Source organism: Oncorhynchus masou, chromosome 9 (genome assembly GCF_036934945.1).
Source record: "Oncorhynchus masou masou isolate Uvic2021 chromosome 9, UVic_Omas_1.1, whole genome shotgun sequence".
Taxonomy (NCBI): domain Eukaryota; kingdom Metazoa; phylum Chordata; class Actinopteri; order Salmoniformes; family Salmonidae; genus Oncorhynchus; species Oncorhynchus masou.
In genome coordinates this window covers 79,757,159-79,782,190 of record NC_088220.1, presented here as the reverse complement: position 1 = coordinate 79,782,190, position 25,032 = coordinate 79,757,159, and the positions used below count along the sequence as shown (strand labels likewise).

The window sequence follows — 25,032 nt, the reverse complement described above, 5'->3', positions numbered from 1 at the left end:
TGCACCTAATTTATGAAAGTTGCCAATCGCAACATAGAGACAAGAGAAGAAAAAACCTGGAAGGAAGAGAGATGACTAGAAACGATTTGGTTGACCGTTTTATGTGTGGATTAATTGTCGGAGTAGAGGACCTTGTGCATTTCAGGTAAAATAACAACTCAATGCTTATATCCCAGGACAAATTAGCTAGCAACAGCAAGCTAGCTAAATATGACAAATTAGCTAGCAAGCTAACTAGCCATAAATGTTTAATGCTTTTCAACCTGTCCCCAAATTAATATAATTTGGTTCAGAGTTTGTTTTGATCGCATTTGGTGTGGGGTGCCAAAATAAATGTATGCACGATGGCGCATGTGTGCAGCCGTTTTTGTTGTTGTTCCGTGTTAGCCCTTGGAAACGCAGACGCGCGTTGGCACACACGAGCAGTGTAGGTGCAATAATTGAATAACATGTATGTCTACATTTATTTTGCAACGCGAGCGCATGTGACGCGGGTGGTGTAGTCAGCCTGTAACAATAGCATGCATTTGTTTTGGATTATTGCATGATTTTATAACTTGTATAACGTGTGTAACTCCTCAGGTTTATGACAGCTGATTTAGAGGTCAGAGTATGCATACTATGCAGCATAAAACCGTTATCACTAAGCCTCACATAATATTTTCTTCACTGTTAATTAGTGAATGTGGAAATCACTGGTTTACTGCACCCAAAGGTCATGAGCTCATATTAAGTGTTTAACTTTATCATGTGATATGCATTTCAGGCAGGGTAATTATTTCAGGCAGGTTTCAATGTCCTTCAAAGTCACATTTGCAGGAAGAAACGACCTATAACATATAGAGACAGGTGTAAAGTATATTTTCTATTCAAAATAAGTATTGAAACTATTGTTTACAGTTTCACAGAGAGTAGCTACCCCTCAAGTGAAAGTTTAATGAAACTAAAGCGTTATACATAGGTGTGCCTGCTTTACTACGCTGGAACTTAAACTTTCTCGCGGTATGGTCAAAGAGTATGATCATTCTTGCAGTTTAGAATCTATATAGTATATAATTTAAACCATTGAGAACGGTTCATAAAGCGGAATCTTTTTGAAATTATTTGCCTACACACCCGGAGCGTTTACAAACGAACACCGATTTCCGGTCAGTTGAAATTTCTATTTTGACAGCAAGACGGGATAGTGGTTTTACAGGTAAGACGGTGAACATTTACAGTATTTTTATCATTGATGTAACGGTATAAGATATTGTTTCGTAACATAGCTAGCTAACATTATTGCAGTGTTAGCTAGCTGGCTAACCTTAGCTACATTCAGCAGGATGAAGAGTGTTAGCTAGCTAGTTAGTAAGACAGATCTGTAATAGTTTAGCAGATACCATTTAAAGCATGCAAAACCTAAACCGTGCAGTACTTACAGTAACCAGCTATGTAGCTAACCTACCCAAGTTAGCAGATGTTAGCTAGCTATGTTGAAAACATTGTTGTCATTTCTTACAGCTATCTATCGCTAGCTACACCCCCCAATCAGTTTTTGGGTCACTGAAACCAAAATCTGATCAGCTGTGTACTAATCTAGCCAGGTCTGTTATCTAGGTGGGTGCTGATATCTATCCTGCCTCAGGGAAGTGTGTTTCCTTTCAGACAGAGATGTCCATGCTGTTTCCCTCGCTGTTTCCCCGGTTGACAGAGTCTCTGTGGTTCAACCTGGACCGGCCGTGTGTGGATGAGACAGAGTTACACCAACAGGAGCAGCAGCACCAGACCTGGGTACACACACACACACACCGAGAGAGAAAACACAGAGCAGCAGCAAACCTGGGTACACACACACACAAACACACATCGAGAGAGAGAACACAGAGCAGCACCAGACCTGGGTACACACACACACACCGAGAGAGAAAACACAGAGCAGCACCAGACCTGGGTACACACACACACACAAACACACATCGAGAGAGAAAAGACAGAGCAGCACCAGACCTGGGTACACACACACACCGAGAGAGAAAAGACAGAGCAGCACCAGACCTGGGTACACACACACACACCGAGAGAGAAAACACAGAGCAGCACCAGACCTGGGTACACACACACACACCGAGAGAGAAAACACAGAGCAGCACCAGACCTGGGTACACACACACACCGAGAGAGAAAAGACAGAGCAACACTGGCAGGAGTCACAGAGCCAATCTGAGTTCAGACAAACACTGACCGCTCTCTCTCCCCCTTAGTTACAAAGCATCGCAGAGAAGGACAATAACCTGATGCCTATTGGGAAGCCAATCTTCGAGGTATCAGAGCTTTAAATAATGTTTATTTTAGTCAGTCACTTGTATTTTCATCTAATAGTTGACCCAAATGTATATGAGATGTGTATGGATTTTGACCAAGTGTCATGAGATATTACAAAGGGTGTCTATGTTCACATTTTTATTTAACCTTTATTTAAGCAGGAAAAAATGATTGAGACCAGGTTCACTTTCACAAGGGAGCCCTGCATATACAATTACATCAGACAAAATCTAATACAATATAAGAAAGACAAACAATTACACTCCACAATAAGAAGGTCCCCAAACAATATTGTATATTGCCAGAGAGGCACCAGTACATCCAATTATAATGTATTTTGTAGTTGGTTCCATGTGCTTGGTGGAAAGGCATTACAATTCAATAAAATAGAGAAGTTAGTGTTTGCATTTTGTGTTTATTCCTCACAGCTCCCAGATTAGGTAGAGTCATTAGGGCCAGAGGAGGGAGGAAAAGCACAAGCTTTAGTTATACCATCCAAAGACAGTGAGGAGAGGCTACTGTAGGAGAGAACAGCACATACAAAAGTAAAATATAGTGTTTGTGTTGCTCGCTAGCTCAAATTCAAACCAAGTTAAAGATGGTGATCCTAAACCCCCTACCCTGAACTTGGGCATGTTGATATGGTGGTGTGGTACACAGAAAGGGAAGATTACTAACTAGCTTTTATTTTTCTCTTGACATTTCATTCCTCAAATTATACACATAGTTTACAATTTTGTGTCAATGTTTGGATGAAAATAAGACATAGTTGTCCTTTAAATTATACCAATGTCAGTGCCTTGATGACAGCTTTGCACATAGTGTGGCTACTTTGAAGAATCTGAAATATAAAATATATTTTGATTGAACACATTTTTGGTTACTACATGATTCCATATGTGTTATTTCATAGTTGTGATGTCTTTACTATTATTCTGCAATGTAGAAAATAGTAAAAATAAAGAAAAACCCTTGAATGAGTAGGTGTCCAAACTTTCGACTGGTACTGTATTTCTGTTGAGGGGTGTTTTTGTCATTTTCCATACTCACTCTGGGGTGTGTGTGGCTTTTGTTTTTGTTCTCTGTGGGTGTGTAGCAGACATTTGACGAGGAGGAAGAGGAGGAGGATGAAGATGAGGAAGATAGTGAAGAAGACTCTGAGGATGAAGAGGACATGCAGGACATAGATGAGATGAACGACTACAACGAGTCACCGGATGACGGCGAGGTCAACGAGGTCTAAAACACACACACACAATCAGGGGTTAGGGGTCACGTCTGTGGAACAGTATCTAAGGGAAATACTAGAACCTCTTATTATACATTTTAGTCATCTCTCTGTCATCTCGCTCAAACTGCAGGTGGACATGGAGGGAGCAGACCAAGACCAAGACCAGTGGATGATCTAGACCAGAGTAATCCTCGCTACTCTCTGATTTCCCCTTAGTAGCTCTCCAGCAGGATAGGTGATCATCTACTCTTCCTGACAGTGTGTCTTGGCTGGTGAACTTTCCCTGCTGTTCACACCCACCATGGGACACGACAGGGTGAGCTGTGTGATGGTTTACTGCATGGAGAAAGTGCGTGTTCTCTCATTCAGTGTTCTACAGTTGCAATGTGTGAAGACTGAACTGTAAAAGTTTCTTCAGATAAGTGGTTTTGCAACATTAGGAAAAAGAAAGCGGCCTCCACCTCAACCCCCCCTCTGCCAGTTCTGTCCTCCCCATCAGGTCGAGACAGTCAGACCCCTTGTTTAGACTAATCACACATTTAACTCAAGGACAGTGAGTGCGAACTCACTCCCCTCTCTGGTGCTCGTTATTCTGTTGGAGTGTGTACTTTGACCCCCCCCGCCGCCAGTCATGTGTCACATCTGAATGGGCGCTCTTAAAACCGCTGACTGGGCATAAACCACAGCCTGTACACTGTGTGTGTGTGTGGCCAACAGAAACCTGGAGAGTAAGAACACGTGCGATAGAATGTGTTTATTCAACAAGTTGTAGAAAGGAACTTAACAGAAGCTCAGTTGTATGTAAAGTAAATAACTTTAATTGGTCAAGTTTCTTATGTAAATAAAGAAAAACAATGTACAGAGAATGTATGTAATGGATTTATTAATGCAACAGACAGACCTGTAAAACATGTGAGAGACTGTCAGAATGATATTCAACCAGCAGGGGGCACTAAGAGAAAACAGCAGAAGACTAGTGGGCTCCGAGAACAAAAGTAAGTTGCCCCCACCTCAGTCTTGTATGTCTAGGTAACAGATGTGTGTCCGTCACTATGCCCCCACCCTACTTGATCCCCTGGTAAACAAGTTCAGCCATCCCATCCCTGATGCCCTTGCTGTACTCTAGAGTGGCCCTGTGGATCTTCCACTCGTAGAGGCCACTCTTGCGGACGTGTCGGAGGAAGTTAGGAGCACCCGGAAACAGGACGTTGTCAGCCAGCACAACAGAGCCTTTTCCCAGCAGACCAGAGCCCTCCAGAGCCTGCAGACCACAATACAGGTGGAGGGTTAGGAGTTATAGAGGTGAGTTATAAATCAAATTGTATTAGTCACATGCGCCGAATACAACAGGTGTAGGTAGACCTTACTGTGAAATGCTGAATACAACAGGTGTAGGTAGACCTTACTGTGAAATGCTGAATACAACAGGTGTAGGTAGACCTTACTGTGAAATGCTTACTTACGAGCCCCTAACCAACAATGCAGTTTAAAAATAATAAACAATCAAAGTAATTATAGAGCAGCAGTTAAATAACAATGCCGAGACTTTATACACGGGGGGTACCGGGGGTACGGGGGTACCGGTACGGATGTCAATGTGAGGGGGCACTGGTTAGTTGAGGTAATATGTACATGTAGATAGTTATTAAAGTGACTGCATAAATGATAAGAGAGTAGCAGCGGTGTAAAGCGGGTGGGGATGGGTGGATGCAAATAATCTGGGGAGCCATTTGATTAGGTGTTCAGGAGTCTTATATGGCTTGGGGGTAGAAGCTGTTTAGAAGACTCTTGGACCAAGACTTGGCACTCGGGTAGCGTTTGCCGTGCGGTAGCAGAGAGAACAGGGTGGCTGGATTCTTTGACAATTTTTAGGGCCTTCCTCTGACACCGCCTGGATTGCAGGAAGTTTGGCCCTAGTGATTTACTGGGCCATTCGCACTACCCTCTGTAGTGCCTTGCGGTCGGAGGCCGACCAGTTGCCATACCAGGCCGTGATGCAACCAGTCAAGATGCTCTAGATGGTATAGCTGTAGAACCTTTTGAGGATCTGAGGACCCATGCCTTAGGGGGAATATGTTTTGTTGTGGTGTGTTTGGACCATGTTAGTTTGTTGGTGATGTGGACACCAAGGAACTTGACGTTCTCAATCTGCTCCACTGCAGCCCCGTTGATGTGAATGGGGGTGTGCTCAGCCTTTTTCCTGTAGTCTATGATCATCTCCTTTGTCTTGATCATGTTGAGGGAGAGGTTGCTGTCCTGGCACCACACGGCCAGGTCTCTGATCTCCTCCCTATAGGCTGTCTCATCGTTGTCAGTGATCAGGCCAACCACTGTTGTGTCATTGGCAAACTTATTGATGGTGTTGGAGTCGTGCCTGGCCATGCAGTCATGAGTGAACAGGGAGTACAGGAGGAGACTTGACACGCACATGTTGGTATTATAGACCCGGACAGGGAGAGGTTCAAAATGTCAGTGAAGAAACTTTCCAGTTGGTCAGCGCGCTCACAGTACACGTCCTGATAATCCTGGTAATCCGTCTGGCCTTGTGAATGTTGACCTGTCTAAAGGTCTTACTCACATCGGCTGCAGAGAGCGTGATCACACAGTCTTCCAGGACAGCTGGTGCTCTCATGCATGTTTCATAGTTACTTGCCTCGAGGTAGTTTAGCTCGTCTGGTACGTGCTTCTACACCTGCATTGCTTGCTGTTTGGGGTTTTAGGCTGGGTTTCTGTACAGCACTGAGATATCAGCTGATGTACGAAGGGCTATATAAATAATTTTGATTTGATTTGGTAGGCTCATGTCACTGGGCAGCTCTCAGCTGTGCTTCCCTTTGTAGTCTGTAATGGTTTGCAGGCCCTGCCACATCTGGTGAGCGTCAGAGCCGGTGTAGTACGATTCAATCTTAGTCCTGTATTGACGCTTTTCCTGTTTGATGGTTCGTCAGAGGGCATAGCGGGATTTCTTATAAGCTTCCGGGTTAGAGTCAAGCTCCTTGAAAGCGGCAGCTCTACTCTTTAGCTCAGTGCGGATGTTGCCTGTAATCCGTGGCTTCTGGTTTGGGTATGTACATACGTACGGTCACTGTAGGGACGATGTCCTCGATGCACTTATTGATGGAGCCAATGACTGATGTGACGTACTCCTCAATGCCATCGTAGGAATCCCCGACCATATTCCAGTCTGTGCTGCAAAACAGTCCTGTAGCTTAGCATCTGTTTCATCTGACCACTTTTTATTGATCAAGTCACTGGTGCTTCCTGCTTTAATTTTTGCTTGTAAGCGGAATCAGGAGGATAGAATTATGGTCAGATTTACCAAATGGAGGGCGGGAGAGCTTTGTATGGGTCTCTGTGTGTGGAGTAAAGGTGGTCCAGAGACTAATTTTCCTCTGGTTGCACATTTAACTTGCTGATAGAAATTTGGTAAAACAAATTTAAGTTTCCTTGCATTAAAGTCCCCGGCTACTAGTCTAGCCTCTGGGTGAGTGTTTTCTTGTTTGCTTATGGCGGAATTCAGCTCATTCAATGCTGTCTTGGTGCCAGCCTCTGACTGTGGTGCCATGTAGACAGCTACGAAAAATACAGATGAAAACTCTACGTAGGTAGTGTGGTCTACAGTTTATCATGAGATACTCTACCTCAGGTGAGCAATAGCTTGAGACTTTCTTAGATATTGTGCACCAGCTGTTATTTACAAAAATACATAGGATTTTGCCAGTTCATGGAGAGTAATCACAGTCCTGAAGTTATTTTCTGTCACAAGAGACGGTAGCTGCAACATTGTGTACAAAAAAACAAAAAACAAACAAACAAGGGGCACACTTTAGTGGAGGGTTAGGAGGGGGGTTATAGAGGTGAGGGTTAGGAGGGGGGTTATAGGAGGGGGTGAGGTGGGTTAGGAGGGGGGTTATAGAGGTGAGGGTTAGGAGGGGGGTTATAGAGGTGAGGGTTAGGAGGGGGGTTATAGAGGTGAGGGTTAGGAGGGGGTATAGAGGGGGGGGGTTATGGAGGGGGGTTATAGATGTGAGGGTTAGAGGAGGGGGGCTAGGAGGTGAGGGTTAGGAGGTGAAGGTTAAGAAGGGGAGTTATAGAGGGGGATAAAGAAGACCTGGTCAACATTCAGACTTATTTCCAGGACGCTGACCAACTGTCAAGTGTCTTCACGGACATTTTCAACCTCTCCCTGACCAAGTCAGTAATACCTAGATCTTTCAAGCAGACACCATAGTCCCTGTGCCCAAGAACACCAAGGTAACCTGTCTAAATGACTACCGACCCGTAGCACTCACATCTGAAGCCATGAAGTGCTTTGAAAGGCTGGTCATGAGTCACATCAACACCATCATCCCAGGAACCCTAGACCCACCACAATTTGCATACCACCCCAACAGATCCACAGATGATGCAATCTCTATTGCACTCCACATTGCCCTTTCCCACCTGGACAAAAGGAACACCAATGTGAGAATGCTATTCGTTGACTACAGCTCAGCGTTCAATACCATAGTGCCCTCAAAGCTCATCAATAAGCTAAGGACCCTGGGACTAAACACCTCCCACTGCAACTGGATTGTGGACTTCTTGACGGGCCGCCCCCAGGTGGTGAGGGTAGGTAACAACACATCCGCCACGCTGATTCTCCACATGGGGGCCCCTTGTGCGTGCTCAGACCCCTCCTCTACTCCCTGTTCACCTATGACTGCATGGCTACACACGACTCCAACACATTAAGTTTGTCGACTCCAACGGTGGAAGGCCTGATTACCGACAACGATGAGACCGTCTACAGGCAGGAAGTCAGTGATCTGGCATTGTGGTTCCAGGAGAACAACCTTTCCCACAATGTCAGCAAGACAAAGGAACTGATCGTGGACGACAGGAAAGGGGGGAGCAAGCCCCCAGTCACATCGACATGGCTGTGGTGGAGCGGGTTGAGAGCTTCAGGTTCCTCTGCGTCATTAACAGCTACTTCCAAGCCATTAGACTGATGAACAGTTGATAAAATGGCTACCTGGACTTTTAGCATTGACCCCCTTTTTCATGTTTCCGCAACTCACTGTTTATTATCTCTGCATGGTCACTTTACCATTACGTACATATTACCTGAATTATCTCTACTAACCTGTTTATTATCTCTGCATAGTCACTTTACCCCTACCTACATGTACATATTACCTGAATTATCTCTACTAACCTGTTTATTATCTCTGCATAGTCACTTTACCCCTACCTACATGTACATATTACCTGAATTATCTCTACTAACCTGTTTATTATCTCTGCATAGTCACTTTACCCCTACCTACATGTACATATTACCTGAATTATCTCTACTAACCTGTTTATTATCTCTGCATAGTCACTTTACCCCTACCTACATGTACATATTACCTGAATTATCTCTACTAACCTGTTTATTATCTCTGCATAGTCACTTTACCCCTACCTACATGTACATATTACCTGAATTATCTCTACTAACCTGTTTATTATCTCTGCATAGTCACTTTACCCCTACCTACATGTACATATTACCTGAATTATCTCTACTAACCTGTTTATTATCTCTGCATAGTCACTTTACCCCTACCTACATGTACATATTACCTGAATTATCTCTACTAACCTGTTTATTATCTCTGCACAGTCACTTTACCCCTACCTACATGTACATATTACCTGAATTATCTATACTAACCTGTTTATTATCTCTGCACAGTCACTTTACCCCTACCTACATGTACATATTACCTGAATTATCTCTACTAACCTGTTTATTATCTCTGCACAGTCACTTACATGTATCTCTACCCCTACCTACATGTACATATTACCTGAATTATCTCTACTAACCTGTTTATTATCTCTGCACAGTCACTTACATGTATCTCTACCCCTACCTACATATACATACTACCTCAGTTACCTTGACTAACCTGTACGTCTGTATTGACTAGGTACTGGTACCCCTGTCTGTAGCCTCTATTGTAATTGTATTGTTCCTTATTGTGTTACTTTTGTTTTTTTTTGTGCAAATGTTTTCTTACTTGTACATTTTTATTCTGCATTGTTGGTTAAGGGCTTGTAAGTAAGCATTTCACTGTAAAGTCTACACCTGTTGTATTCAGGGGATGGCACAAATTCAATTTGATTTTAAGTGTCAAACTCATTCTATGAAGGGTCAAGTGTCTGCTGATTTTTGTTTTTTCCCTTTTCAATTAAGACCTAGATAACCAGGTGAGGTAGTTCCTTACTAATTAGTGATCTTAATTCATTAATCAAGTAGAAGGGAGGAGCTAAAACCCGCAGACACTCGGCCTCCGTGGAATTCCTGTATCCACAGCACAGTGAGCCGTTACTAAAGCAACGGCTCCTCCTGGTGTCCACACAATACCATACACTTCATGACCAAAAGTATGTGGACACCTGCTCGTCAAACTTGTCATTCCAAAATCATGGGCATTAATATGGAGTTGGTCCCCCCTTTGCTGCAATAACAGCCACCCCAGTCATAGACTGTTCTCTCTACTACCGCATTGCAAGCGGTACCGGAATGCCAAGTCTAGGACAAAAGGGCTTCTCAACAGTTTTTACCCCAAAGCCATAAGACTCCTGAACAGGTAATCAAATGGCTACCGGGACAATTTGCATTGTGTGCCCAGTTTTATACACCTGTGAGCAACGGGTGTGGCTGAAATAACCGAATCCACTAAATTGAAGGGGTGTCCACATACATTTGTATATATAGTGTAGACTCATTCCACAGATGGCCGAGTGGCTGCGAGGTTTCTGCTCCACCCTTGTACTTGATTGGTGAATTAAGGTCACTAACTCCCATCTGCTGAATGTCTAGGTTTTAATTGAAAGGAAAACACAAAACCTGCAGACACTTGGCCCTCCGTGTAATGAGTTCGACACCCCTGATTTACATAGACGGGAACAACAACATCAAAACAGACTTGAGGTCATAGGGGGTTATGAGTGAATTAGCTACCTGCAAGTCAGGACGGTAGCATTTTTTCCAGTGGTCCATGAACACAAAGTCCAACCGCTCCAGACCGTAGTCTGCCCGCAACCTTGGGATTACCTCATCTGACGGACTCACTATCAGCTCCACCTGGGGGTGGGGGAGGAATGACCAGATCTGATCTCACCGGGTATTTTTGTGTTTTACTCTCTCACCGTGTGTGTGTGTGTGTGTGCGCTCTACTCTCACCGTGTGTGTGTGTGTGTGCGCTCTGCTCTCACCGTGTGTGTGTGTGTGTGTGTGCGCTCTGCTCTCACCGTGTCATCGTCGAAGCCCGCCAGCCGTATGATCTTCTCTGCTATGGCAGCGTTTACCGCATCCATTTCCACACTGTAGAGCCTGGCACCCAGGGGCAGGGCCCGGGCGATACGCACTGTGCTGTACCCACAGTGGGACCCTAGCTCCAGCACGGTCAGAGGGCAGTGCTCGGAAAGCATCCGATCCATTATCTTACCTGGACACACAGGCAGACACAATGCTGTGGTCAGATGAGAGAGGGAACAGAATATAAGAATTAGGGGGAGTGTTGTGGTCAGTCAGGTGGGGGTCACCTTTTTTGGGGCCGATGTTGCTGATGAACTCCACCTTGCTGCACCAGAGGTCAAAGGTTTCCAGGATACTTTCTGGGTCGCCAGGGATGGCGTGGGTCAGAACGTACTGGAAGGCCCTCTCCTCCCTGCTCAGCCTCGTCGTACAGTCATACCACATCCTGACCAGCACCGCCCGGTAGAACAGCACAAAGTAGTAGCGGTAACGAATAATGAAAGTCAACACCAGGGGGAGGAAGGCCAACGCTATAGCACCAGACACCATGGTACTGCTGCAAGGGACAGACACAATGAGTGGTACACAGACATACAGCTAGGTACACAGACATACAGCTAGGTACACAGACACAATGAGAGTGGTACACAGACACACAGCTAGGTACACAGACACAATGAGAGTGGTACACAAACATACAGCTAGGTACACATACACAATGAGAGTGGTACACAGACACAATGAGAGTGGTACACATACATACAGCTAGGTACACAGACACAATGAGAGTGGTACACAGACACAATGAGTGGTACACAGACATACAGCTAGGTACACAGACACAATGAGAGTGGTACACAGACATACAGCTAGGTACACAGACACAATGAGAGTGGTACACAGACATACAGCTAGGTACACAGACACAATGAGAGTTGTACACAGACATACTGCTAGGTACACAGACATACAGATAGGTACACAGACCCAATGAGAGTGGTACACAGACACAGCTAGGTACACATACACAATGAGAGTGGTACTCAGACATACTGCTAGGTACACAGACATACAGATAGGTACACAGACCCAATGAGAGTGGTACACAGACACAGCTAGGTACACAGACACAATGAGAGTGGTACTCAGACATACTGCTAGGTACATTTACATTACATTTAAGTCATTTAGCAGACGCTCTTATCCAGAGCGACTTACAAATTGGTACACAGACATACAGCTAGGTACACAGACACAATGAGAGTGGTACACAGACATACAGCTAGGTACACAGACATACAGATAGGTACACAGACCCAATGAGAGTGGTACACAGACATACAGCTAGGTACACAGACATACAGCTAGGTACACAGACATACAGCTAGGTACACACACAGACACACAGACCTGAACACACACCAGGAGATGGGTGACTGCCAGCACACAAAAAAAAAATACACACAAATAAATAATTATTCCTGAATTAATGTAAAATCCTCCTATTTCAGTTCTCTACACACACACAACACTACAGTCCATGTATTTTGGATATAAACCACATACACAGATGCTCCTCTGGCCAACTCCAAACTGCAGTTACACTGAGTGACAGGACATTTCCCGCACCTCACTGACAACCAACGCTACATTGTACTACAACTCCCCCTCCCACAACACAAGCCTCTTGTAAAAAGAATACTCTCTCTCACATTCCCGCTGTACAGTAAAAACAAGACTCACCTGGCTGTAGATGTTTGGCAGAGACAGGAGAAATGCTGAATGGTTATGGTGTGTGGTTGTAGTCATAGCTCCGCAGGTGAGGGCAGAGGGGGCTCAAGTAAGGGAGCTGGGTATCTGAATTATTCACCAACCACCTGGGGCATGTCTGTTTTATTCACAGTACCCCTCCCCCTGCTCATTGTTTCTCACAATGAGTTTATTATTGACTCATTCTGATGTCATAGTAAACATACAGCAATACATCACTGGTCGGCTACAGGGAATTATGGTGGATCTGACTCAACACACATGATGGTGGGTGGAGAATGGGAGACAGACAGACAGACAGGGAGACATGGGTGGATCAGGTGTTCAGTCACAGGTGTGGAGTGAGTCTAGAGTCAGGTTTCTCTCTTGCCACAAACAGAAGGATCCAGAAAACACACACAGAAAAGGTGACCAGTATTTATGGTTCAATATAACGTTTATTAGACACTGTTACCAGGCAGTCTTTGATGTTACTATCAGACAATAATACTCTGCTTTGAATGGAACTAATGCTGCTCTGTGCCTCACTGGTAATTGTGTCATCTGACTCAGCTTCATAATCATGTCCTCACAATTGATTAAAAAAAACATGGATTTTTTATATTCAGAACGTAATATATCATTTCCATTTTTCTAAATGTCTCAGATGTGACAGGTGTCCAGAACATGGATCCAAACACACAGACACTGGACCTCTGGGGGTCTCTCTTCCCCACAGGTCTTCATAGATCTATCTATCCAGTCCATTCAGTTGACAGCAATATGATGAAGGCATCACTTCTCCAGAGCTAGGTGACATGAATATGAAACGGAGATGGAAGAGTTATTGTCTCGGCCCAGAGGCTGAAATGTAACAGGGCTGTGGTGTCCTCTCATCCACATCCTAGTCACCAAATTGGAAAGTGTCTCTGTGTTTGTAAGATGACATCATCAGCAGGGTTGTTTGAGCAGTCTCCTGACTAACTTGTTGAGTTGTTTGTCGCTCCTCCTCCACCTCACCAGCCTAGTGAGGACCAGCCTGCCCTCCTGTGTGTTAGCAAGGCCGAGGTACCACACCCCTGCCAGGGACTCCTCCCCCTCCAGGGCAGGACAGGTGCAGGTACCCCCCTCCTGCAACCAAAGGGCACTGTAGGCCATGGCCCCCCCGACGCCCTCGGCCTTCTCTGCGCCTCCACCCTCCCACCTCAGGATGCGACTCCGGGCCAGAGGGACAACCCTACGGTCACCCTGCACTACAGAAACACTCCCAATACGCAGTTTAAAGGCTGAGAGGAAACACAGAAATACAGGTCTGTAAACACTTTTTAAACACGTTACTGACCTCTAAACCTTTGTGTAAAGTGTAACCAATGCCATATACATATCACTCACCATATGGACTCTTGCAGAAGTTGTTCTGGTTGTCTATCTCTCCCTCAGCAGCCAGACTGCATGCGTCACAGATCACTGTTCCTGAGGACACAGAGACATGCCACCGAGAAGGGTGAACATGTGTGTGAAAGATTGTGGACATTTTTTGCAGAGGATCACCTCCCAATGATGATATGTACAAACCCTTTGATGCCTCCTCGTGTCCCTCTTCCTTCTGCGCACGCTCTGTGTCTCGGGTCGTGGTGGGAATGCAGAGATGGGTCCCGCGCGGGAACCGGGTACAGTTGAACATGTTGGGCCACGGGAATCCGAAAGCGCTCATCACCGGAAGACAACCGTCCCTCACAGCCTCGCACAGCCCACGGCAGGGGCGCACCGCCCCCTCCGGTAAGCACACCGGGGCGAAGAGCGAGCACAAGAACTTCTTGGTATCCCGGTGGCAGAGTTTGGAGACCAACGGTAGCCACGCGGCCGACTGCTGCTGGGCTTCTTTTAACGAGTCGTGCCCCAGCAGGTTGGGAAGCCGCATCTCCCGGTAACCGACGCCGTGGCACAGAGACAGTGTGCTGGGGATGGGCTTACACACCGAGCGAACCGTGGAGGTACTGAGACTTTCGGGCGCAAACTGAACGGGGCTGCGGTCTTTGGTCAAAACCGAGGCGAGACCAATAGACACCAACACGCAAAGTGATATTATCAGCTGAGCCATACTGACAACAGGCATAGATAAAAACAAACCAGCACAGGGGTTGTTTAGCAGTCCTGGAAGAGAAGTACGCAGCCTAGTAGCTAGTAGTCTGATGTGTAATGAAGGCGTCTGGCGTCACCCAGTCATGCAAACTCGTCAAACGTGTTCTTTCATCAAATGCAATGGTTATTGAGGGCTGTAAAGTGGCTCTGTAGACCAGGGGAACGTCTGAAAGAGGACTTTTATCTTGCGATAGCAGCCTCCTCAGAACATGTGTTAATGTATTTTTGCCATCTCGTCGTTCTGTATTTCCCTTTCGACCCGTCTGTTGTGTGCAGGTTAACAATAACAAGTCACCCTTCGCGAGTCTTAAAACATGAAATACCCCATGTCACGTGATTGGGGAGTCTGTTCCCATGCTGGCTTCACAGTGGCCGGATGTCATTATGTTTGTTGCCCGGTCCTTGGCTGCTCAAAAACTGATGTCATGTGATAGGCTTCGTTCGTAGTAGCCGCTGACAGAAGCGGTAAGAGAGAAAGTGGACAGACTGTTTCTCTTATTATATAGTTTCCCTGGAGAAGTAGTTGGAAATTGCGTTCGCGGAACAGCGAACGTCATGGGTTGCTGTTATAGCAGGGAAAACGAGAACACTGAGCAGGTAACTAACTATAGGCTAGTTGGTTATATGGGTTGCAAAATACTATTTGACAATAACAGTAACGTTACTTTCTTTGGGGTCATCAGGACGTTGCGAGACAGTTTGTTGTATCAAATTCCACTAGTAAAAAGATGGTGCATCATTGCGCGTTAAAGGAAACAATTTCTAAGTTAGCAAACTACGACCCAACAGATAGCTGAGCTAGTCGGAGCTTTAAGATAACTGTTAGCTGTGCAAGAAAGATTGGGCCATGGGAATGTAGTAACCTGATTGGCAAATTGGCCAACACACCTAACAACATTAGCTCGTTAAGTGAAGTTTCAAAATAGTGACAACCTTTGCTGACAAATTATAGGCAGTATCTAGTTTGCTAATTACCTTAACCAGTTAATCTGTACGTCAGTAGCTAGCTACTTGCAGGGCAGACAAAACATTTTGTTTAAATTCTCACCTGTCATGATGATCATCAATCAGGTCCGGTAAAACGTGACCACTTCTGTTAATTGGGCCTCATTCGGTAACGCAGTTGAACTTGCCAGCGCGTTAACTTCTCCCAGATGCATGTCAAATGATCTCAGGTTTCCAGTTGTGACATAGGCCAAAATGGAATTTGCTGAAGGGGAAATAAAGTTTTTGTTTTTATTTTCACTTTTGGAAAATGTGAGGTGGGGGGATAACGTGTTACCATTTATCAGATGACTGTTGTACTCAGAGCCTGCCACTGCTTCACTTACCCTGTTATAACACAGCATAATACTGTTGAAATATACTCTCCAGTATCATATCAGGCTTAGGTAACTATCTTTTGTTTGGGTTCATTCTTGTCTGCCTGTCGCAGCAGCAGATCCCTATGGACTTAGTGATCAGGGATGAGTAGTCATAGTTTAAAGTTTGTAGGGTGCCTTTTTGCTTTATACTTTAGTTCAGAGGTCATATGCTCATTTTAACAATAAGCAAGGTCAATCTGGGTACCTTAACAGCAAGTGATGGAGGATGATGTGATAGTTTGTGAGTGTGATGCGTATGTTGTGCCTCAGGACCCTGACGTGTATAAGCCACTGATCCCCCACCCGAACCCAGACAGCAAGCCCCTCAACAGTACAGAATGGAGCTCCGCCAGTGTACCCTCAGCCCGCACAGACGAACAGGCCTTACTCACATCCATCCTTTTCAAGACAGCCCTGTAAGACACACATGTTTCTTCTCCTCCCTCATCGTGGATTTATCCATCTGGGATTTAATTCTGCTGATTACCTTTGTCTCGGGTTTCTTAGGAATATCATTGATGTCTCGGCTGCGGACTCTCAAGGCATGGAGCAGCATGAGTATATGGACAAAGCTCGGCAATACAGGTTGGTGTGTGGAGGTAGTTGCTTAATGTGTCTGTGTTTTGGAGTGGGTTTTGACCGGCCATGTGTTTCAGTACTAACCTGTCTTTATTGTGTGTTTCAGTATAAAACTGGCCTTGTTGAGTAACAGTCTGTCTCAGAAGAAGCCCCTCCCTCTCCCTTCCCTCACCAGCCAGCCACACCAAGTGCTCGCTAGTGATCTGGTGCCATACTCTGATGTACAACAGGTAAACGCACGCACACATGCTCGCACACCAGGGATGTAACGGTTCACCAAACCCACGTTTTGGTACATATTGCGGTTTTGAAGTCACTGTTCGGTTTCGGTAAAGCAGGAAAATAAAATGCCAACAGTTACTCTTGTTAACATTTTCTTATATAAACAAAAATTGGTATTCCTGATTCTATATGATAATCAGTTGTTTAATGCCTGATGAGCATAATCAGGAATAACAACACTTTGTATTTTCTTAAATGAAAACACCTGATTACACAACAACACTAAAATAAAGTGCACTATGTGTGTGAAATCAATAAATAAACATGGCTTAGACATTGTATAGACCTATGCTGAAATGTTTTCTTACAAAGAGAAAAAGATGCACACGTGTGTGACTCTCATAAAGGGGACGTGTCTGTAGCACGGTAGATAATGTACCGCTCCGGTGTAAGGTGATGGGCTGTCACTGTTAAGTAGCTCGCTGTAGCCCTGGAGGTCCATCCGTAGCAAGCACAACACAGGGTGCCTCTGATGAGCCATCAAAACGGCAAAGCATCAATACAGGACAGATCGAATTCTACTACACCGGCTCTGACACTCGTTGGATGTGGCAGGGATTGCAAACTATCACAGAATACAAAGGGAAACCCAGCCACGAGCTGCCCAGTGACGTGACCCTACCAGATGAGCTGCATACCTTCTGTGCCCGCTTCGAGGCAAGCAACATTGAACCATGCATGCGAGCACCAGCTGTTCCAGATGACTGTGGGATCTTGCTCTCTGTAGCCGACGTGAGCAAGACCTTTAAACAGGTTAACATTCACAAGGCCGCGGGGCCAGATGGATTACCAGAACGCGTGCACTGTCCAGCTGGCAAGTGATTTCACTGACATTTTCAACCTCTCCCTTACCCAGTCTGTAATACCTACATGTTTCAAGCACACCACCATAGTCCCTGTGACCAAGAACACTAAGGTAACCTGTCTGAATGACTATGGATCTGTAGCACTCACATCTGTAGCCATGAAGTGCTTTGGAAAGGCTGGTCATGAGTCACATCAACACCATCATCCCAGAAACCCTAGACCCACCACAATTTGCATAATGCCCCAACAGATCCACAGATAACCCAATCTCCATTGCCCTCGATACTGCCCTCTACCACCTGGACAAAAGGAACACCTATTTAAGAATGCTGTTCATTGACTACAGCTCAGCTTTCAACACCATTGTGTCCTCCAAGCTCATCACTAAGCTCAGGACCCTGGGACTAAACACCTCCCTTTCTGATGGGCTGCCCCCCGGGTGGTGAGGATAGGCTCACCCTCACCACGGGGGCTCCTCAGGGTTGTGTACGTAGAACCCTCCTGTACTGACTGTTCACCCATGACTGCGTGGCCGTGTATGACTCCAACACCATCATTAAGTTTGCTAATGACAGCCTATGGGGTGGAGGTCAGGGACATGGCAGTGTGGTGCCAGGACGATAACCTCTCCCTCAGCGTCAGAAACACTAAGGAGCTGATTTTGGACTACAGGAAACGGAGGGCTGAGTACGCTCCCATTCACATTGACGGGCTGTAGTGGAGCAGGTCGAGTGCTTCAAGTTCTTCAGTATCCACGTCACTAAGGAATTAACATGGTCGACCGATTATGATTTTTTTCAACGCCGATATCGATGTATTGGAGGACCAAAAAAAGCTGATACCGATTTAATCATCCAATTTTTTTATATTTTTTTTAAAAATTTGTAATAATGACAATTACAACAATACTGAATGAACACTTATTTTAACTTAATATAATACATCAAAAATCTATTTAGCCTCAAATAAATAATGAAACATGTTCAATTTGGTTTAAATAATGCAAAAACAAAGTGTTGGAGAAGTAAAAGTGCAATATGTGCCATGTAAAAAAGCTAACGTTTGAGTTCCTTGCTCAGAACATGAGAACATATGAAAGTTCCTTTATAACATGAGACTTCAATATTCTAAGGTAAGAGGTTTTAGGTTGTAGTTAATATAGTATTTATAGGACTATTTCTCTCTATACCATTTGTATTTCATATACCTTTGACTATTGGATGTTTTTATAGGCACTTTAGTATTGCCAGTGTAACAGTATAGCTTCCGTCCCTCTCCTCGCCCGTACCAGGGCTCGAACCAGGAACACATCGACAACAGCTACACTCGAAGTAGCGTTACCCATCGCTCCACAAAAGCCGCGGCCCTTGCAAAGCAAGGGGAATAACTACTCCCAAGTCACAGAGCGAGTGACGTTTGAAACGCTATTAGTGCGCACCCCGCTAACTAGCTAGACATTTCACATCGGTTACACCAGCCATTAGGCTGATAGGCTTGAAGCCATAAAACAGCGCTGTGCTTGCGAAGAGCTGCTGGCAAAACGCACGAAAGTGCTGTTTGAATGAATGCTTACGAGCCTGCTGGTGCCTACCATCACTCAGTCAGACTGCTCTATCAAATCATACACTTAATTATAACATAATAATCACAGAAATACGAGCCTTATGTCATTAATATGTACAAATCTGGAAACTATCATTTCGAAAATAAAACATTTATCCTTCAGTGAAAGAATATATCTAACGGGTGGCATCCCTAAGTCTAAATATTCCTGTTACATTGTACAACCTTCAATATTATGTCATAATTACGTAAAATTCTGGCAAATTAGTTCGCAACGTGCCAGGCGGCCCAAACTGTTGCATATACCCTGAATCTGCATGCAATGAAGTCAAGAGAAGTGACACAATTTCACCTGGTTAATATTGCCTGCTAACCTGGATTTCTTTGAACTAAGTATGCAGGTTTAAAAATATATACTTCTGTGTATTGATTTTAAGAAAGGCATTGGTTTTTATGGTTAGGTACAGTCGTCCAACGATTGTGATTTTTTCATAAACTAGTAATATCATCAACCATGTGTAGTTATAACTAGTGATTATGTGATTGATTCATTGTTTTTTATAAGATAAGTTTAATGCTAGCTAGCAACTTACCTTGGCTTCTACTGCGTTCGTGTAACAGGCAGGCTCCCCGTGGAGTGCAATGAGAGGCAGGTGGTTAGAGCATTGGACTAGCTAACTGTAAGGTTGCAAGATTGGATCACCCAAGCTGACAAGGTGAAAATCTGTCTTTCTGCCCCTGAACAGGGCAGTTAACACACCGTTCCTAGGCCGTCATTGAAAATAAGAATGTGTTCTTAACTGACTTGCCTGGTTAAATAAAGGTATAAAAATAAAATAATTTTTTTTAAAAATGGGCAAAATAGGTGCCCAAAATTACCAATTTCCGATTGTTATAAACTTGAAATCGGCCCTAATTAATCGGTTGACCTCTAGTCCACATACACACCAACAGTTGTGATAAAGGCACAACAATGCCTATTCCCTCTTAGGAGACTGAAAAGATTTGTCATGGGCCCTCAGATCCTCAAAGTTCTACAGCTGCACCATTGAGAGAATCTTGACTGGCTGCATTACCGCTTGGTATGGCAACTGCTTGGTATCCGACCAGAAGGCCCTACCAATGGTAGTGCGTACGACCCAGTACATCACTGGGGCCAAGTTCCCTACCATCCAGGACCTCTATACGAGGCGGTCAGAGGAAGGCCTGAAAAATTGTCAAAGATCCCAGCCATCCAAGTCATAGACTTCACTCTGCGCCAAGTCTGGGACCAAAAGGCTCCTGCACAGCTTCTACCCCCAAGCCATAAGACTATTGAACAGTTAATGAAATGGCTGCTGAACAGTTAATGAAATGGCTGCTGAACAGTTAATGAAATGGCTGCTGAACAGTTAATGAAATGGCTGCTGAACAGTTAATGAAATGGCTGCTGAACAGTTAATGAAATGGCTGCTGAACAGTTAATGAAATGGCTGCTGAACAGTTAATGAAATGGCTGCTGAACAGTTAATGAAATGGCTGCTGAACAGTTAATGAAATGGCTGCTGAACAGTTAATGAAATGGCTGCTGAACAGTTAATGAAATGGCTGCTGAACAGTTAATGAAATGGCTGCCTGGAGTATTTGCATTGACCCTTTCTTGTTCTGGCTGACTGACTCTATGCAGACTCATTGGGCTCTCCTGACACTGAATCTCCAACACAGACGCACATACTACGCACTCTCTCATGCACAAAACACACATGCATATTGACACCACTCACTCTTCACATGCTGCTGCTCCTCTAACCTATCCTGATTGCCTAGTCACTTTAACCCCTAACTGCACATATAACCTCCACTACCTCGTACCCCTGCACATCGACTCGGTACTGGTACTCCTTGTATATGGCCTTGTTATTGGTGTTACTATTTAGTATTTTTATTAGCAAATTTTACTACATTTTAACTGCATTGTTAGGATAGGGCTCTAAGTAAGCATTTCACGGTAAAGTCTACACGCGTTGTATTCGGCGCATGTGACATAACATTTGATTTGCCAATTCATTGACTACTTCGGCTTTCACCTTGCTTATGTAGAGCGGTTACTACCTGTTTTGCTGAAATGGGTGCATGAGGGCGAAGTTAGTTAACGTGGCTCGAGCACTTTCACGAGGTGCTGAAACACCTTATTCCCCTTAACCACTGAGAATGGGCGCTTATCCACAGCTATAAACATACCTATCGCTCTTGTCATTTCTTTGGCTCGGTCAGAATCCGCTGCGAAGGGCTTGAATGCTGAGGGATGACAACACATTTATTTGTATATTTATATCTTGCTCCAGTGGTAAGAATACTGAGGTGATGTCGGTGTAAATGTGTCAACATGTTCGAGGTGTTGGCAGCTGCAGAGGCTATTCTCCTTGAGCAGTGGAGACATACTCTCTATGTCCATCACCGTTTTGTCATCTACTGGGAAACCAAAATGTTCCCAAACTGAATATGTAAACGATGATTGAGAATCCTCCTGGTTTATGTACCTCACCATCGTACAGAACTAGTTCCTGGCTGTGCCTCACAAAAGGACTTTTTGAAATGAACCAATCAAGATTTGAATTTTGATTTACAAGGTGCGCATAGGCTCTAGTTGTTGTAACAGAATAGCCTGAAAACATCGAGGCATACAACGCAGCGTTGGCCCAGTTTATATTCCAAGGGTTTTATTATTATGTTATGTTTTCATTCGGATTCACAGTGCGGACCAAACTGAGGTCCCTGAACGGTTCGGTATGAATATGTGTATTGTCACACCCCTAACACACACACACACACACACACACACACACACACACACACACACCCCTAAAAACACACACACACACACACACAGTGTCATTCTCAGACATACATCAGGTCATGTTTCTATAACAGTCCTATGCTTTCCCTATCCATAAACCTGTTCAAAACAACCATGTTGATGGTTTTTATACAACCATGTTGATGCATGTTAACCTATTTTGTTCTGATTGATTTACAGGTGTCCAAGATAGCTGCCTATGCTTACAGTGCAATCTCTCAGATCAAGGTGGACGATAAAGAAGAACTAGTGGTTCAATTTGCCATCCCCTGATCTACCCTCCATAATACCCCCTTGTCCTGTCTCCCATGCCCGGTCCTGTCTCCCATGCCCGGTCCTGTCTCCCATGCCCGGTCCTGTCTCCCATGCCCGGTCCTGTCTCCCATGCCCGGTCCTGTCTCCCATGCCCGACCCTGCACCCTGTGTCTCAGTCCTTGTCCTGTCTCCCATGCCCGACCCTGTCTCCCATGCCCGACCCTGTCTCCCATGCCCGACCCTGTCTCCCATGCCCGACCCTGTCTCCCATGCCCGACCCTGTCTCCCATGCCCGACCCTGTCTCCCATGCCCGACCCTGTCTCCCATGCCCGACCCTGTCTCCCATGCCCGACCCTGTCTCCCATGCCCGACCCTGCACCCTGTGTCTCAGTCCTTGTGCTACCCAGCTATGTGACTAGCATCCTGCTGCTACAAATGAGGATTATGACAACCAGATCTCCCCTGCTGAGAGGGTTAACTTGACCCGCTTGACCTACCTCCCCCCTTGACCTTTCAAAGCCATCATTCATCCTTCACGAGGGGTGTCAAGGAATTTTAAAATTCATCGCAGTATAACGATAATGGCTGTCTTTTTGTTATTGTTATTTTAAAGTGATTTCTAGCAGAAACATGCTTCCTCCCAGCACTTCAATCATTTAGCTGGCAGTCCTTGGATTTGTATCTTTTAGATTACACAGAAACAATAGAAGGGGGGGTAGGGCTTAGTGAAGGTAGGGGTCTAGGTGGATGGTTCGTGTTCAGGGGCTTGTAATGTAAATTAATCAGTTAAGTGTTTATACCTTCTATGTACAGATTTGTGACTCGGTCAAAAGCAACAAATGGATTCTATGCACCTCCCCTTTGTAGAACGTCTGTTGGTCAGGATTGGCTAAAGCTTCAATGGGGCGGTTTTTGGAGCCAATCAAAACTAAGGATACAGAAACCCAGTTTTTATTACAAGAACCCCTATTAACATCCAAGTTTGTTCGATTTTTAAACAAAACAACAGCTTGTTATGAGTTACTTAAATGAACCTAGAAAATAACATATCATGGCAGTTTGGGATAAACAACCATAACCTTGGTATCCTCAATTAAAACGATCAGTGGTGTTAATGATTTATTTATGTGGGGGTCATTAAAGTGATGATCTGGAAGGCTGTGTCCACAAGACTTTTAATTTGGACTTTTTGCAGTGTGCTGAGAACAGTATGTTTGTTTTCGTTATTTTCGTTTGTTTTCGTTATTTTATTAATTTCTTAGGCTAGTACCAAAACGTTTAAGATATTCTGTTACATGTAATGTAATGCTTTAAAGACATTCAACAATGGCTGGTGTTCTGTAGGACTGTAGAGAAATAGTTGTGGGGTAACATTGCAACAAACCTAAAGAACACTGAATCACATCTCATTTAGTGTGCGTAGCGTAACTAATGGATATCATTTAAAAACACTTTCTCAGAAGATATTATTTACCATGATGGGGATTCTATATATATATCTCATACCTACTGATTCACGTGGTAAAGTGTAAATTCTCAGATCCAGATTCCAACACAAAGTAACACACCCATACTGAACAAATATAAACGCAACATGTAAAGTGTTGGTCTCGTGTTTCATGAGCTGAAATAAATAAAAAATCCCAGAAACGTTCTATACGCGCAAAAGGCTTTCTCTCAAATTTTGTGCACAAGTTTGTTTACATCCTGTTTCGTGAACATTTCTCCTTTGTCAAGATAATCCATCCACTTGACAGGTGTAACATATCAATAAGATGATTAAACTGCATGATCATTACACAGGTGCACCTTGTGCTGGGGACAATAAAAGGCCACTCTAAAATGTGCAGTTTTGTCATACAACACAATGCCACAGATGTTTTGAGGGAGAGCGCAATTGGCATGCTTCAGGAGCGTCCACTAGGGCAATTGCCAGATGATTGATTGTTTACTTCTCGACCATAAGGCGCAATGTCGTTTTAGAGAATTTGGCAGTACGTCCACCTGCCTCACGACCGCATACCACATGTAACCACGCCAGTCCATGACCACCACATCCGGCTACTTCACCTGCGGGATGAAAATGTGGGTTTGCACAAACTGTCAGAAATCATCTCCGGGAAGTTAATCTGCATGCTCGTCGTGACCTGACTGCAGTTTGGCGTTGTAACTGTAGTGGGCAAATGCTCACCTTCGACGGCCAATGGAATGCTGGAGAAGTGTGCTCTTCACGGATGAATCCTGGCTTCAACTGTACCGGGTAGATGGCAGACGGCGTGTATAGCATTGTGTGGATGAGCGGTTTGCTGATGTCAATATTGTGAACAATGGTGGCGGTGTGGTTATGGTATGTGCAGGCATAAGCTACGGACAATGAATACGATAGAATTTTATTGATGGTGATTTGAATGCACAGAGATACAGTGACGAGATCCTCAGGCACATTGTCATGCCATTCATCCGCCGCCATCACGTTTTATCATGATAATCCACGGTTCCATGTCACAAGAATCTTTACACAACTCCTGGAGGCTGAAAATGCCCCAGTTCTTCCATCGCCTGCATACTCACCAGACATGTCACCCATTGAGCATGTTTGGGATGCTCTGGATCGACATGTACGAC

At 44.6% G+C, this 25,032-nt stretch overlaps 4 protein-coding genes across 13 annotated transcripts; 2 read left to right on the top strand and 2 right to left on the bottom strand.

Annotated features, from left to right (window-relative positions):
* Positions 1–39: 39 nt before the first annotated feature.
* Positions 40–4,386, top strand: LOC135546665 (anaphase-promoting complex subunit 15). Of its 7 annotated transcripts, none has more exons than XM_064975274.1 (5): positions 40–145; positions 1,648–1,773; positions 2,244–2,303; positions 3,401–3,541; positions 3,666–4,377. In XM_064975274.1, the coding sequence occupies exons 2-5, from the start codon at positions 1,654–1,656 to the stop codon at positions 3,711–3,713; spliced, it is 369 nt and encodes a 122-aa protein (XP_064831346.1). In that variant the 5' UTR covers positions 40–145; positions 1,648–1,653; the 3' UTR covers positions 3,714–4,377. The 7 variants fall into 7 exon arrangements, with proteins under 7 accessions (XP_064831346.1, XP_064831343.1, XP_064831342.1 ...); XM_064975271.1 differs by lacking the exon at positions 40–145 and adding an exon at positions 385–427 and having other exon boundaries at positions 3,401–3,532; positions 3,666–4,386; XM_064975270.1 differs by lacking the exon at positions 40–145 and adding an exon at positions 387–427 and having other exon boundaries at positions 3,404–3,541; positions 3,666–4,383.
* A 117-nt stretch (positions 4,387–4,503) lies between these two features.
* On the bottom strand, positions 4,504–12,705 carry tomt (transmembrane O-methyltransferase). Of its 3 annotated transcripts, none has more exons than XM_064975261.1 (5): positions 12,573–12,705; positions 11,117–11,385; positions 10,823–11,019; positions 10,533–10,655; positions 4,504–4,796 (listed from the first exon to the last, which is right to left on the bottom strand). In XM_064975261.1, exons 2-5 carry the CDS (start codon positions 11,376–11,378, stop codon positions 4,599–4,601), a joined length of 780 nt encoding a protein of 259 aa, XP_064831333.1. In that variant the 5' UTR covers positions 11,379–11,385; positions 12,573–12,705; the 3' UTR covers positions 4,504–4,598. The 3 variants fall into 3 exon arrangements, with proteins under 3 accessions (XP_064831333.1, XP_064831334.1, XP_064831335.1); XM_064975262.1 differs by lacking the exon at positions 12,573–12,705 and adding an exon at positions 12,240–12,280; XM_064975263.1 differs by lacking the exon at positions 10,533–10,655.
* Positions 12,706–13,016: 311 nt separating this feature from the next.
* sfrp2l (secreted frizzled-related protein 2 like) lies at positions 13,017–15,025 on the bottom strand. The gene is made up of 3 exons (XM_064975260.1): positions 14,154–15,025; positions 13,971–14,051; positions 13,017–13,864 (listed from the first exon to the last, which is right to left on the bottom strand). Exons 1-3 carry the CDS (start codon positions 14,692–14,694, stop codon positions 13,530–13,532), a joined length of 957 nt encoding a protein of 318 aa, XP_064831332.1. The 5' UTR covers positions 14,695–15,025; the 3' UTR covers positions 13,017–13,529.
* Positions 14,438–23,563, top strand: LOC135546664 (ragulator complex protein LAMTOR1-like). 2 transcript variants are annotated; one of them, XM_064975267.1, is made up of 5 exons: positions 14,438–14,572; positions 16,355–16,500; positions 16,592–16,669; positions 16,770–16,893; positions 22,332–23,563. In XM_064975267.1, the coding sequence occupies exons 1-5, from the start codon at positions 14,543–14,545 to the stop codon at positions 22,422–22,424; spliced, it is 471 nt and encodes a 156-aa protein (XP_064831339.1). In that variant the 5' UTR covers positions 14,438–14,542; the 3' UTR covers positions 22,425–23,563. The 2 variants fall into 2 exon arrangements, with proteins under 2 accessions (XP_064831339.1, XP_064831338.1); XM_064975266.1 differs by lacking the exon at positions 14,438–14,572 and adding an exon at positions 15,112–15,317.
* The last annotated feature ends 1,469 nt before the right edge of the window (positions 23,564–25,032 follow it).

Excerpts from the sequence above, each read along its gene's own strand:
- tomt (XM_064975261.1), bottom strand. The coding sequence starts at position 11,378 with ATGGTGTCTGGTGCTATAGCGTTGGCCTTCCTCCCCCTGGTGTTGACT. Across the intron at positions 11,020-11,116 it reads CAACATCGGCCCCAAAAAAG|GTAAGATAATGGATCGGATG; the intron begins GTGACCCCCACC and ends CTGTGTGTCCAG. Across the intron at positions 4,797-10,532 it reads GCTACCGTCCTGACTTGCAG|GCTCTGGAGGGCTCTGGTCT; the intron begins GTAGCTAATTCA and ends TGTGGTCTGCAG.
- sfrp2l (XM_064975260.1), bottom strand. The coding sequence starts at position 14,694 with ATGCCTGTTGTCAGTATGGCTCAGCTGATAATATCACTTTGCGTGTTG. Across the intron at positions 14,052-14,153 it reads ACACGAGGAGGCATCAAAGG|GAACAGTGATCTGTGACGCA; the intron begins GTTTGTACATAT and ends CTGTGTCCTCAG. Across the intron at positions 13,865-13,970 it reads CTTCTGCAAGAGTCCATATG|CCTTTAAACTGCGTATTGGG; the intron begins GTGAGTGATATG and ends GTTTCCTCTCAG.
- LOC135546665 (XM_064975275.1), top strand. The coding sequence starts at position 1,654 with ATGTCCATGCTGTTTCCCTCGCTGTTTCCCCGGTTGACAGAGTCTCTG. Across the intron at positions 1,774-2,243 it reads AGCAGCAGCACCAGACCTGG|TTACAAAGCATCGCAGAGAA; the intron begins GTACACACACAC and ends TCTCCCCCTTAG. Across the intron at positions 3,542-3,665 it reads ATGACGGCGAGGTCAACGAG|GTGGACATGGAGGGAGCAGA; the intron begins GTCTAAAACACA and ends CTCAAACTGCAG.
- LOC135546664 (XM_064975266.1), top strand. The coding sequence starts at position 15,276 with ATGGGTTGCTGTTATAGCAGGGAAAACGAGAACACTGAGCAG. Across the intron at positions 16,501-16,591 it reads ATCCTTTTCAAGACAGCCCT|GAATATCATTGATGTCTCGG; the intron begins GTAAGACACACA and ends CGGGTTTCTTAG. Across the intron at positions 16,894-22,331 it reads CATACTCTGATGTACAACAG|GTGTCCAAGATAGCTGCCTA; the intron begins GTAAACGCACGC and ends ATTGATTTACAG.